The sequence below is a fragment of the Acinonyx jubatus genome, chromosome B2, assembly GCF_027475565.1.
Source record: "Acinonyx jubatus isolate Ajub_Pintada_27869175 chromosome B2, VMU_Ajub_asm_v1.0, whole genome shotgun sequence".
In the NCBI taxonomy this organism is placed as follows: domain Eukaryota; kingdom Metazoa; phylum Chordata; class Mammalia; order Carnivora; family Felidae; genus Acinonyx; species Acinonyx jubatus.
The window spans coordinates 127,019,125-127,033,842 of NC_069385.1; the positions used below are offsets into that span (position 1 = coordinate 127,019,125).

Genomic DNA, 14,718 nt, shown 5'->3' on the forward strand with positions numbered 1-14,718 from the left:
CAGGACCTTATATTCAGATATCCCCAGCATGTCACTACCACGTGCCCACAGGGATCTCAGCCTCCTGTAGAGTTACCCTCAAGTATGTCTGGAGATCCCAAAAGGTGTCTCCCATTTGCTTACAAGCTTCCTGTGAACATGCTGGTGACTCTCCTGGGGCCCTCGGGTTTCCTCCTGCATATCACCGGCCCTGCTGCTGCTTCCCCTGGCTGGCACACCTGTAGGACTCTGGGGTCTTTATGGTGTCCTGTGCTATTTCAGGTTTGGGTGTCCCTGTGCTTTCCCCCTCTGGTGTCACACCTGTCCCCTGGGACTTCAGCAACTCTGCTTTGAGCCCATCTTCTTTCCTACCTTGCAGAGCTCTCCCCCCACCCCCCACCAGGCTTCCAGCATGCGCCCCGCCCCCCCCCCCAACCCATGCAAATGATGGCTTGGGGATTCCAGTGCAGACCTGACTCCATCTCAGCTTAGACTAAAATCTTTTCCATGGAAGCACAGCTCAGAAATGAGGACAAATTCAACAAAATGCCAGTCACCTCATCTTTTGTCAACATAATTTTTTTTATGATGTCTTACTTAATATTTCTTAGAGGAGAAAGAATACCCCATGAAAGTTTTTAGATTCTCTATTTGGCGTATCTAACTTCTCCCGAAAGAAAGTACAATAGTAAGATGAGAAGAGAGGAAACCAGCAGTGAAAATTAAGCAGGTGAAGTATTTGTTCGAGAGAGGACTGCTGTGGTCTCAACATTTATACAGAATTTTACTGGAATAATCACTTATCTTATCCCAGCATTTATTAAATATGGTAATCTCTCCTAGATGATCGTCTGTCCAGCAACACACACGGTGTGCACTTTTTGGAATTCTGTAGTGATGGTGGAATAAGCATTTCTAACACATTCTTTTTGGCAGTTGCCACATTGCATTGTATTTATACAGTTCCCACTACTGCACTGCCAGTTACTGCCAGACACTGGGTCTGTAACTTTCTACTCTACTTGAGATATAAAACATAGCAACTACTCAATAAACATTTTTTTTATGAATGAATGATAAAAAGGAAGAAAAGCCAGCAACAACATACTTCTGTCATGTTTTCTGCAGATAAAACTGGCATCCCTTTCTATGTAGAGGAGACCCCATTTGGTAACATTTTGCACCTGGGTGACCAGAAGCCTTTACAACCCATATCCATTATGACGGTTTCTTACTGAGGAAAAACAGAGTGGAGAAGAGAATTGCTCCTTAGGAACAGAAATTAGGTCATAGCAAGTTAGATTCTGAGTAAACTGCTGGTTTAAAAATAATGTTTTTGAGACCAGTGTTCAAATAGAGAAAAGGAAAAAAAGTAAAAGGAAAAAAAATGCCTTTCAAGAAGATTGGTTGTAGCCTCTGTAAAATATATTTTAAAGCTCTGAGCATCCAGGATCAGAAAAGTGTGGGGTGTTGGAAGTATGCAAATTATTCATGATTACCTAGGAAACCCTTTTCTGATTGGAAGAGGAACAATTGCAAGGTGGAATAGAAATTCAGAGAGTCAAATCATGACATGCTTGTGTGTATGTTTGTTTGCCACAGGATGAGGAACAAGGGAAATTTTTGAAGGAACATAACATGAAAGGAAGAAAAAAGCTGTCTGTACAGGGAAGGCAGAAAAACCTTAGCTGTCTTGAATGTGGACTTTCCAAGCCACCTGTGTACCTAAGGCATGCCATTTGGCATAATAGGAATAGTGGACCCCTGACATGGCTGCCAACATCCTTTTCTAGAAGCATCTTCTTCCCCAATATGCATGGTTAATAGGAGAGCATCTACACTGGTCCAGTGGGACTCTGCCCCTCAGCCTAAGTGATTGATCCAGGGGTGAGCACCTGATAAAGCTGGGCCAGTAAGGCCTATTCTCCATAATGTTTGGATAGAAGACCAAAGAGAGCTTAAGCTGTGAGTGACATACCTAGGAACCATCTCTGGCCATGTGTCCCATGCGGGGAGAATGTGGTAAGCAGAGAGGGAGAAGGAAGCAGCAGAACGGAGATGCAAGATGGAGAGAAGATGCTGGTATGGTTGAGTCCCAGGTTCCATTGTGTTCTGGGGCCCAGCCGCACCCTGCCCTTTCCACAGCTTGGTTGTCCAATCCTTGGTCAGATTCCCTAAGCAAGTGTGACTCCCTTGTTGTTTCATTTGAGTTTTCATTATTTGAGATCCAGTGATTTCTAAGACTCACAATCGCAGACTTTTGGCACTGGAAGAGGGCAGGAAATAAGAGGGTGACAGGCAGAAGTCATCAGCTTCCTTTCCGGGGAGCTCTGGAGAACTGCAGAGATGAGGCTGCGGAGGGCCCTTGAGCTCCAAATGTTTCTATTCAGTATAATTTTGAATGGTCCTTTCCTCTTAGCTAGAATAGCTAAAAATTCATGTGTCTCAAGTTGTGACTCATTCATTCTAGTGAATATGTATTTGAACATTACCACGGGTGAGGCACCATGATATCTATGATATTTATGGTCAGGAGATATACAAATGACTTTTTAGGGACACCTGGGTGGCTCAGTCAGTTAAGTGTCAGACTTCAGCTCAGGTGATGATCTCATGGTTTGTGGGTTCAAGCCCCACATTGGGCTCTGGGCTGACAGCTCAGAACCCGGAGCCTGCTTTCTATTCTGTGTCTCCCTCTCTCTCTCTGCACCTCCCCCACTGTTTCTCTCAAAGCTAAACACTTAAAAAAATTTTTTTAAATGATTTTTTAAATGAGTCCTTGTCCTCAAGGAGCTCACAATCTGATAGGAGGTCAGTGCACATAGATATTTGCAATTTAATATGAGAAGTGTCAGGTGAGAGACGGCACCACCACGGTTTCAAGGAAGAGCATCATGTCACTTTGCCTTAAATGCCCAAGAAATGTTTACAGATTATGTTTCAGCTGACAAATAAGAATTAGGTATGGAATGGGCCAAGAAATTCCAGGCAGGGTAGACAGCAGGCACAGAGACAGGAACACAGAGATATGAACATAATTGAGTGTACCTAGCATACAGGAAACTTGGCAGAGCCGGGAGGGCAGGGAGGAAGGGAAGGGAATAAAGCTGGAGAGTTTGGGAGGGGCCAGACCTTAAAGGCCTGGTATTTCCTTATAAACATGTGGTCCTCTCTGGTAGAATATGCGGGTACTCATTGAGCTAATTCAGCTGTTTTCAAGTTTGTAAGTGATTATCTGTCTTGAGACTGTGCTGGCCATGGGGTAGGGTTGGAGGTAGGGTAAGGTATGGAAGCACATCTGAATGAGAGGAGATAATTGTCTGAGCTGAGACTATGGCTGAAGCCTTGTGGGAAAAGCTGACTGATGGAAAGGAAATTCAGTAAAAATCCACAGGAAATGTGGACCCATTTGGGAGAGACAACCTAGATGAAGGGACCAAATACCACTCCCCAGTCCTGAGTGTTATGACTACGAGGATGGGGGCTGACCTTGAGGCAGAGGTTAAGTAGAGGGAGCAGTGGTTTGGAGGAGGTGATTTTAATTACTTCTGGTCTTCTTCTGTTGTTTTTTTTTTTTTTTCAAGCCTATTTGAGAGAGAGAGAGAGAGAGAGAGAGAGAGAGAGAGAGATTGCATGCACACAAGGTGGGGAGGGGCAAAAAGAGATGGGAGAGAATCCTAAACAGGCTCTGCACTGTCAGCATGGAGCCTGATGCAGGGCTCAGACTCAAGAACTGTGAGATCATGACCTGAGCTGAAATCAAGAGTAGGACACTTAACCGACTGAGCCACCCAAGCGCCCCACTTCTTGAGTTTTAGGTAGGCCACGTGGGAATGCTGACCTAAGAGCACATGAGCGAGAAGACAAGATTAGGATATACAGTTGGCAGCTCTAGATAGGAGGTGCCCAGGACATGTCTGGAACAGGAAAAGGGTAAGATGAGGAAAGAACAAACCCCAAAGAAGTCTTAAGGGATGGAAGAGAGAAAGACTGAGTGAAGGAATTAGGAAGTGCAATCCAGGAGGTCCACGTAGAGGAGCAGAGGCTGGGGGACAGAAGCCATGGAAGGTTCTGTCTTGCAGGAGCGAGATTATAGAATGCCGTCAGATAGATCTGCCAAGAGCACATGGATTTGGCCAATAGGAGGCCTTCAGTAGGAAATTCAATGATAGAAAATACTTTGGTTAATCATATTTCTTCTCATTTCCCCCCTGTTGTGCCTTCATGAATATTTATTCCACAAATGCTAGTAATTAGAGAATACTTGATTTAATGGGTAGATACAGAGGGTTGATGTGTTACGAAGCAAACAAAATGTCCTTACTCTAGCACTTAAACCTGCTTCTTCAGGGTTATGTGCTTGGTAATTTTCATTTACAATAATGTTGTAGGGAAGTTTCACTTTTCAGACACTTACCTGTTTTATTTTCCCTTCCTGCATAGCTCATTTAAGGGGCAGATAGAGCAGGTGAAGGATATCCATTAGCCCTTTCTGAGAAGCAGGGATTATACTGGAGTGATAGAGATTACTCCCCAGCACCAATTAAATTAATTAAATTCACTTGGGCCTGTATGTAGCCACTGTATTTAACTTAAGGATATGGCATGCAAATGAAGACCTGAAAATATGAATGGAATTTGGAATTTGAACAATACTTTGATCAGCATTTCCTAAAATGGCACATAGGGAAGAAAAAACTCCTTAAGGTTGCATATGCTTCCCTTTACTTCTGTAAGACAGGGGAACCTAGGCACCTGCTGTGCAGCTCTGCCTCCTCCAGAAGATAAAGCCACCCCTTGGGAACAGAAGTGCAGTATAATACAAAGTACACACAGCTCCTGAAATTAGACTTGACCTCCACTCGCCTCTGGAGCCAAAAACAGCCTCCCCAAAATGAGAAAGAAAGCTAGGAAAAGAAGGTGTGAGGAGCATATCGCAAGGAGAACCAAGAAGAGCTGGTTTTGATTATATTTAGAATGTTATATTTTTTTAACCTGGATTGAATCAATGAATACCTGCACATTGAACTTCTTTTCAGGATTCCTACTGCCAGGAAATCTATTTCAATATGAATCCCGAATAATGTTGTATCACGTCTGATACAGGAATATACCTGGCAATATTAAACAGATCAAATTCTTGAGAAGACCAGTCTGAATAGAAGCTATTCTTAGCATAGTTAAAGTAAAGGAGATCAGTATAGATATTCAAGATGAAAAATCCTAATAGTTAATAGAAAACCAAAATTCAAGGTCCTGCCAACCTTCAGAGCAGAGTGGTTTCAAGTGCGTCTCAGAAAACATGTGTTTTAGAGATTTTAGCCGGGGTGGGGAGCAACACATTTTCATGTCTTTTTCTGGGGTGCCCTTCCTCCCTGCCTTTAAATCATCTGATGTCTCCAGTAGTGCCTGCCCTGCCCCTTAGACAGCTTTGTTCGGCCAATGGCTGGACCAGGTGGAGATCGAAATTGGATCCCATAACATATGCCCAGATTTATACATCGTAATGACACCATTTAATTATTTTAAATAATGCTTTTACTTAGGTTTCCTACTTATGGTACTACAAGGAGGATTTTTATTCTTCTAGCTCAGGCCGTAATATAAAAATGGCACAACAGTTATTGTATTCCTAATTACAAATTTGTTTAATTAAAATTACATTCAGTCATTCTGACATACATACCTTCAAGCAACTGTGAAATAGAGCTATTCTCTTCTTTTGGTATGCTGCCTTGAGTGGCTAATAATTTTAGTTAGGTGGTAGTTTTAGGTCCTTATCATCAGTAAATATGAAAAATAAAGCTAGAATAAAACAGTAGCAGTAATTTCAAAATTCATATTTGTTTATCAATTGGGCCTTTGCATTATGTTTTTAAAACCAGTTTCTTGGGGTGCCTGGGTGGTTCAGTGGGTTAAGCGTCCGACTTTGGCTCAAGTCATGATCTCACAGTTCGTGGGTTCGAGCCCCGCATTGGGCTCTGTGCTGACAGCTCAGAGACTGGAGCCTGCTTCTGATTCTGTATCTCCCTCTCTCTCTGCCCCTCTCCTGCTCATATTCTGTCTCCCTCTCAACAATAAATGAACATTAAAAAAATAAAAAATAAACAGTTTCCCACCTGAGGCCTCCAATAAAAATCAAGAAATCATATGTGTTAAAATATCTGGTGGATGTATTCTGTGGAAAAATAGATCCAAACAATCCATAGCAGATGTGAGGAGGAGGAGATCTCTACTGCATTTTATCCCTGAATCTAAGTCTCTGATTCATGGATGTCTGACAAATCTGTTTTAAATTGGTGGCCATGTAGATGGTGTCCCCACGGAAAGGCTACTCTCAACTTATTTTTCTATTGTTGTTTTTAGTGAGGTGAAATTTACATGAGTGAGCAATACAGTGACATTTAATACATTCACAGTATTGTGTAACCACCACATCTCTCTGCTTATCTAGATCCAAGACGTTTTCATCACCCCAAAGAAACCCCACACCTTGCTTCCCTTTCCCCACTCCTTCCATCCCTCAGCCCCTAACTGCCACCAGTCTGCATTCTGTCTCGGTGGGTCTCCCTATTCCGAATATGTCATATACACTGTATGTTAGCCAACTTGACATTACGTTACATTTTAAAAAATGGAGTTATATAGTATGTGACCTTTTGTGTCTGGCTTCTTTCACTTAGCATGTTTTTGAGGTCCATCTACCTTATACCGTGTAGCAATACTTCATTCATTTTTATGGCTGAGTAATTTTCCATTGTATGTAGAAACATATATTTTATTTATCCATTCCTTTCCTGGTGGGTATTTAGGTTGTTTCCACATTTTGGCAACTGTAAATAATGCAGGTATGAACATGTATGCAAAAGCATTTGAGTCCCTGTTCTCAATTCTTTTGGGGATATACGTAGGAATAGAGTTGCTGAGTCATTTGGTAATTCTGTTTAACTTTTTGAGGAACTGTCCAACTGTTTTCTATGGTAGCTAAATCATTTTACATTCCCACCAGCAATGTACATGGGTTTCAGTTTCTCTGCATACTCTCTGACACTTGTTCCTTCCTCCATCTCCCCCTCCCTTCCATCCATCCATCCATCCATCATTTGGTTTCGATATATATTTCCTTAGCAACTAACTGATCTTTTCATAAAGTCCTTTGTTGAGCTGTAAGAGTTCTTTATATGTTCTGGGCACTTATTACACCAAACTTTTTATTGCCTCTTAACCTCTTGAAAGTTACAAATTATTTCCTTCTTTCCCCTTCCTTCTTTCCTTTCTTCCTCTCCCTCCTTTTTTTTATACCACATTTTTTATTATTATTTAAATTTTAGTTAACATACAGTGCAATATTGGTTTCAGAAGTAGAATTCAGTGATTCATCACCTACATGCAGCTCATCACAAGTACCCTCTTTACTACCCATCTAGCTCATCTCCTACCCACCTCCTTCCATCAACCATTTGTTTTCTATCGTTAAGAGTCTCTTGTTTCCCTCTCTTCTCTTCCCCCCTCTTCCCATATCTTCATCTGTTTTATTTCTTAAATTCCACATTTGAGTGAAATCATATGGTATTTGTCTTTCTCCAACTGACTTATTTCACTTAGCATGATACATTCTAGCTCCATCCATTCTTTTCTTTCTTATATATTAAAACTGTTAGATTTGGGTATTAGATATAATGGATCTTTATTTTAAGAAAAGAAAGATAATTTAAATTCCCTATAATTCAACCACTCACAGATGAGCACTGTTTTCATTTTTATGTCCTTCTTCTAGTCTTTTTTTTTTAATATATAGAATGAACATGCATACATATATTTTCAGAGAATTCTGCTTTCATTGTGTACTATTTAAATTTTTTAATGCTTTTTTGATGTGGAAAAGTTATACTTATTTACGTATAATTATCAGAGTACTTCGTTGTTTCAGTGACTGATAGAATAAAATCTTTCCGTGTGCTTGTTAATCATTTGAATACTTCTCATAAAAGTTGGGGTTTTATAAACAATAAAACCTGTCAGATCAACTTGTATAAGCTATTTATATACCCAGAATCCTAGTCCACTTTCTCTCATGGTTGTTATGATTTTTTTTCAGATTGTTATCTGCCTTTTATTCTGTGTGGTGTCTGGGACATAGCAATATTTTATCTTCTTTCGTATTGTCATATCTAATGTTTTTTTTTCACTGATTCCTTCAATTGTCTTAAAAAGTCCTTATCTAACACGTAAAGGATTATATAAATATTTACTTACATTTTCTCTTTTTCTTTTCTTTTCTTTTCTTTTTTTTTTTTTTTAATTTTTGAGAGAGCACAAGCAGGGGAGGGGCAGACAGAGAGGGGGACAGAGAATCTGAAGTGCACTCTGTGCTGACAACAGCGAGACTGATTTGGGGCTTGAACTCATGAACCCTTAGATCATGACCTGAGCTAAAGTGGGATGCACAACTGACTGAGCCACCCGGGCACCCCTACTCACATTTTCTCTTAAGTTGTTTATTTTTTTTTTTTAATTTTTTTTTCAACGTTTATTTATTTTTGGGACAGAGAGAGACAGAGCATGAACGGGGGAGGGACAGAGAGAGAGGGAGACACAGAATCGGAAACAGGCTCCAGGCTCCGAGCCATCAGCCCAGAGCCTGACGCGGGGCTCGAACTCACGGACCGCGAGATCGTGACCTGGCTGAAGTCGGACGCTTAACCGACTGCGCCACCCAGGCGCCCCTTAAGTTGTTTATTTAAACTATATTTCTGGATCCATCTGGAACTTATGATGGTATTGCGAGATGAGAGGGTCACACTTTTATTTTCCTAAATAGCTAACTGTCTTTCCTGATACCATATACAAGATCAATAATTTGCAATAATAGAATCTGTTACCAAAGACATGAAACCAATTACTTAACTCAGTTTTTTTTTTTTTTAAAAGACACTTAAACACTGGCATATATATGAACTGGGTCATCTATGCCTTGGTTTACATGTATTCCTATTCTCACTAAATGAGTAGCCACACTGTCATGTCAGACCAGAGTAGCCATGTGGCCACCCCAAGTCTCTCTTCTGGAGGCTGCATTGTCATCTGAGAATGTCACACTGGGAAGCAAAGCCTTTGCATGTCCTTTGTCCCAGGCAAATGCTTATGTGTCAGATTGATCAGGTTCCTGAGATTGGGCTGGATTGTGGTTTCTGGGGTTCAGTTAACCTTCATTAGCTACACAATGTAGTTGTTGCCATATTCTGTCTTATTTCATGTTATGTCCTGGAAGGAATAGAGCATGTCATTGCCCAGAGCGGGGAAGCCTTTGTGGGGTAGTGGCTGCAGCATGGGCTCCGGAGTTGCCTTCAGTTCAGCTCCTATCTTTGTCACTTGTTGGCCTGTGGGACTTTAAGCAGCTGGCTTTATCTTTCTAAGCCTCAGTTTCTTTATCTTTAAAATGGACTTAACATTAGGGCCTACTTTATAAGGCTATTTTGCAGTGCCTGGCACATAAGTATACAATAAATGTTAATACTGTTGTTGATGGTGATGTTAACATCCTAGCAGTGAATTTCTTCTGGGAGAAACTAACTTTAATTAAATGCAAGCATTAAACACACACCAAGAACAGCAAAGCATCTAGGTTGGAAAGCTTTATAGGTTGTATTTACTATAGTTAAGCTCATACTCAAATTAAGCATCCAGTTGCTCAACGATCGTTTGTTGCAAGCAATAAAGTTGCTTTCTCAAGGTCTTAATTATATTGGATTAAAAGACAGAAAAAGAAGGTTGAGTATATGACAAGAGAAGAAAAGTATGGTGGGGTTAAGATATGAGAAAGGGATTTTTTTAGCATCTTAAGAAATCATTAATTATAATTAATTATACTGGGGGTGGGGCGGGGTAAGTGCTGTATATGCTGCTGGTAGAAAAATGGGACAAAGGAGAGGAGAAGGACACCCCATGCCAGGAAATGATGCCAGCACATCTGTTCACAGGGTGGTATCTGATGAGACTTCCACTCTGGACAGGCCCTATGTCTTTGTATCTCAGGGTTTTGATTCAGGCCTGATGTCTACACCACAGAGTCTGAATACCAGAGGGATCCTGCACAAGGCAGACAGCACTTTGTATTCTGATTTGGAATTCAGCAAGAAGTTCATTCAGTGATGTAAGTGAATACCAACTAGTTACTGTCAGTGTTCATGAAACAAGGGATAGCAATCATTTTTAGGAGCTATCACTATTTTGCCATCATCTAGTGGTATTTTTTTAATGTTTATTTTTGAGAGGGAAAGACAGAGTGAGTGGGGGAGGGGCAGAAAGAGGAGGACACAGAACTCAAAGCAGGCTCCAGCCCTCTGTCAGCACAGAGCCCAACATGGGGATTGAACTCACCAACCACGAGATCATGACTTGAGCCAAAGTTGGACTCTTAACCGACTAGGCCTCCCAGGCACCCCTCTATTGTTATTTTTATGTCTATTTCATGGTAAAATAATTTTCAAAGCACATCAACTATTAGGCATCTAGTTTTAAATAGCATAGTTATATTGACTTACAAAAAGCAATTGCATTTCTTTTTGAGTTTTAAAGACATGTGACAGGTTTGTTTGGGTGTTTTGTGTTAATCAGCATTTCTGTTTGGAGATGTGTAATGAGCATTCCAAACTTCAAAATCATATATGCATTTATAACACTGGATGTACCTAAGAAAATGGCCACACTTAAGTGGAAGACTAAATGTATAAATCTCTATGAGGAAGTGTAGTTCTTGCATATGGATGTGGGTTTGAACTTGACTATAGAACCCTGAGCTTTTGCAGCTAAGGCTTGAGAGCATAGTGGTTACCTTTTGGGGTATCTGCATAGCTACTAGTGATTTCCCCTCCTCTGTGAACACCTCCTCTCTCCCTCTCCAGAGCAGTGGGCCCTGGCAGCCATGTTGTGCAGTGAGGCTTCCTCTCTACACCACCCTACCCCTAGTCCCAGTCTCAGATGATTGGACCCAGACAGATGCTTGACCCATGGGAATTTACAGCTGGGGATGACAGGGATTAAGTCATTCTTCTACAGAGGTCCCTTCCATGTTGTCTTTTTGCCTTAAGGAGCAGAGAGGCAAAGAATGGCAGTTTACAGAGAAGAAAACCAAGCAGATATACAGACAGAAGTAGAGACAGAAGGCCAAGATGAAATACAGAGGGCAGTCAGGTCCCTTTTTCCTATGCTTTCCTGGGGCTGGAAGGCCCTCCTCTCCCAGGCTGTTTGGCTCCTGAAACAAATTCCCCTTTCTTGTGGAGCCAGCAGGACGAAAAGTAGATTTCCTTAACTTGCCCCAGGCATCCGGCTAAGGTACCCTGGAAGTACAGTGGTATCCTGTTTCTGTCCCCTGAGAGCCTCTTTGTTAGCCTAAGTGCCTAAGTACGTTCGCTGGCAATTAGGAGCTCTGCTGCCTAAGTGTCTACTTCAATCCGTTAGTTATACTTTCTGACCCACTGCATTGGCACAGCAGCTTCCATGTCAGGGAGTGGGCAGAGAGTGCCTCCCAAATCGAGAAAAGCCACTCCAGGCACCAGATGGCAAGGAGAATTTCATAGAACATATTGATAAGAAGTGAAGCCTCTTTGCTAATACTTTCCCTAAACACTGTCAGTTGAAGGGAGCTTCAGGCAGGCGTACAGGGAAACAAATAAATGCACACAGCCATCCATCCCAGCATGAGGTCCACAAGACATTCCCAGGAGTGTGGCAAACTCATGAGAAGAGGAAGGAGAATAATCCAGAGCAGAACAAGGAACAACTGATTGCCAGGTCAGACTGAGCTGTTCCTGGTGAGGAGGACTAGGGCCTCAGAGTCCGCATCCTCGACACATCCCATACAATCAGCTGTGTCTGAATTAACTGTGAGAATAAAAGCAAACCTTTGTTGAGGGCTGTGTCCACTGGCTGCGGCTCAGCACTAAGTCTTTATTCGCCGGACCTCATTACACCTTTACCACCTCCCTTGAGACATGCAGGGTTGTGCGCTTCCTTTTAGATACCAGGCACCTTAGGTGAAACATCTCACCCAAAGAGACATGGCCTCTAGTGGCGGAGCCAGGATTCAACCCCAGTGGTGTGAGCCCCGGACACGTTCCTACCAAATCACTCTACTGCTTCCAGCATGTGGCTTGAAATTGCTCGCCGGCCCCTTTGGTGTTGTGCTAGAGACCCAACATTAAGGCTTCCACATTCCTTTGCTGGGGCCACCATGATAAACACCACAGACTGGGTTGCTGAAACAAAGGAATTTTATTGCCTCCCTGGCCTGGAGGCTAGAAGTTCGAGATCAAGGTGTCAGCAGGATTGACTCCTTCTGAGGCATCTCTCCTTGACTCAGATGCCGCATTCTCCCCACGTCCTCTCACGGTCTTTCTTCTGTGTATGTCTGTGTCCTGATATCTTCCTGTAGGATTGGGGCCCACTACATGACCTCATTTTACGTTAATTACCTCCGTAAAGACCCTGTCTCCAAGTGAGGTCATATTCCGAGGTACTGAGAGTAAAGACTTCAACATATGAATCTGGGGGGACAAATTCAGCCCACAACAGCTCCTAAAGGAATTTTATGGATAGTTCTGGGTTTCTGTCCCCAGTCTGATATCTAAGGTGGGCAGTGAAAACAAGGAGCACCCTTTTAGAGCAGTCGCTCCTGGCTGGGCATGCTGTACCATATACAGGGAGATGCTACTGTCTGATCACTCTCCGATCCCATATTCTAGCAAAGGACTGTAAAGATAACATGCTTTCCTTTTGCTTTTGCCTTGTATCATTGCTTTTCACAATGAAATGAGCTACTTTAGGCACGGAAGCTTGCTCTGGGGATGTGCAACCGGTAGGGAAGACACAAAATCCACCCAATCTCAGAGCAGGCCTCCCTGAGAACTGACCTCTCTCAGGATTGGGTGCCTTGCTAGCTAGCACCCAGGAAGCTTGTCTCATGCCCCTGTTATGTGCTTCCCACAATAGGGCTTGACCATGATGGTGCCTGGGCACCCAATGGTGCCTATTTCACAGCTCCTAATGACTCTTTTTCTCTTGTGACACGTCCAGCTTCCCCACAAGGGAAGATCTGATTGGTCCGTAGAGTCACTGCCATGAGGGGGGCCTCTGCTGGATAGAGCTTAAGACACTCATCGCTGCCTGCCCAACCCCCATCCCCAGTCCAGTCATCAGAGGCCTGCAGATGGGGTCATGTAACCTGAGCATGGATTGATGTAGGAGAAAGAGCTCTGCATTCTACCAGCCTCTGTCCTGTTTTGGGACAGGTCACTTAGCTTCTCTGAGCCACTGGTTCATCATTCTGAAAAAACTGATATAATATCCCTACCTTAAAATCAGTATTATAAGTCTAAAATGAGATGAAGTTCTTAAAAATACATCCAAATGTTTTAAAGCAAAGTGATTGAATTTTTAATTTTAACATGTGTTTCTTCAGCCTTCTGTTTGACTGCTGATGTATTCCCAGTGCCTGTTACTGAACTTTTGTATCTCATGTCCTGTCAGGGGAGTTTTTTAACCAGAAGCCATATTGGTCTCAGTGATTATGTGAAATTTGCATATGAAATGTTCTAATGTTTGTACCCTGCACTTAAAGAACTTCTGAAGACTTGTGTTCATCAGGGAATCTTGTCGGACATATTCAGAATATTTGGGGGAATTTTCAGAAATGAGAAGTAGCTGCTTCTTGCTTAAGTATGGTTCACAGTTGAGCAGGCCATTTGCATAAATAGCCCATGGGGAGCCATGGTGTCTTGGAAGGGCCACATTTTGTGAACTGGGGAATCAGACCTATCTTCCTCTCTTCTTCAATCAGAGTTTGGCTCTTGCTCTGCAAACAGGTCAGTGAGATGAGAGCAGGTGCCAGTGATGGCTCTGGAGGTGTAGGGCCTTGTAAGGATCCATGATGTCCTTGTAGTATTCCACTGGCAAGTGCGGTCCCCTGCACAACCAATCTGTCACTCACCAAGAGAGATGTGGCCAGTACCCATCACTGGGGTAGGTCCCGGGCATCTGACTAGAACGTGCAGTTCTTGGAAGAGTCACCTACTTTCCTTGCTTCAGGGCTTCAGTGCCCGAGGGTCACATACTTTCCCTATGGTGAGTTGTCTCTTTAATCAACTCTCTACTCATCTGGTGGGTTTCTGAATAACTTGTTTTAATCACACTCCATTTTACTAATAATATGCTTCACTATTGGACAGAGGTTTTAAAGGTTGTGTCCTTAAATAACATTTAACTTTTTTGTCAGGGTGTGTCTTTGAGGTCTCTTTTTCCTGGAATCCCATGTGGGTACTTTTCTTAGGGTGTATGTATCTGTGTGTATGCGTATGCTATTGTGCACCAGGTCTGTATAAGGTACTGTATTATGTAGTGATACAGTGGGAAGACTGAGGCTCAGAAGTCTAATTCACCCTCCTGATGTTACACAGCTATTCAGTAATCATGCAGGCCTTAAAAGCGACACAGTGGCTCTGACTTTTTGCTTTTTACACAGAACAACCAAATTAAATCTGGGAGCTGGCCATCCCTCCTACTTGGAGCACCAGGATTTTACTTTTCCAGGTCAGTGTTGCAGACTCAAGTCCTGACTTGAGCAGTTTCATGCAGAGGTCTCTGGCAGACCAGGCTTTAGGACAGAGCCCCCACTGCTCTGTTCCCAGTGGAGGCTGGAAACAGGCCAACCCCTCTTCCTGTTGGGGCAGTGCCGTGAGGGCA

At 42.6% G+C, this 14,718-nt stretch overlaps 1 protein-coding gene across 29 annotated transcripts in view; it reads left to right on the top strand.

Moving 5' to 3' along the window:
* The window catches only part of FARS2 (phenylalanyl-tRNA synthetase 2, mitochondrial), a 553,641-nt gene that overhangs the window by 387,689 nt on the left and 151,234 nt on the right, over window positions 1-14,718 (top strand). For 20 of the 29 annotated variants that reach the window (XM_053223101.1, XM_053223100.1, XM_053223098.1 and 17 more), the window contains one exon: window positions 14,498-14,565. The exons of 8 other annotated variants lie outside the window; for them this stretch is intronic. In XM_053223101.1, coding sequence (XP_053079076.1) covers window positions 14,498-14,565 — 68 coding nt within the window. Of the gene's footprint in view, window positions 1-10,014; window positions 11,964-14,497; window positions 14,566-14,718 lie in introns of those variants that run through there. One more of the 29 variants, XM_053223118.1, reaches the window with a different exon arrangement.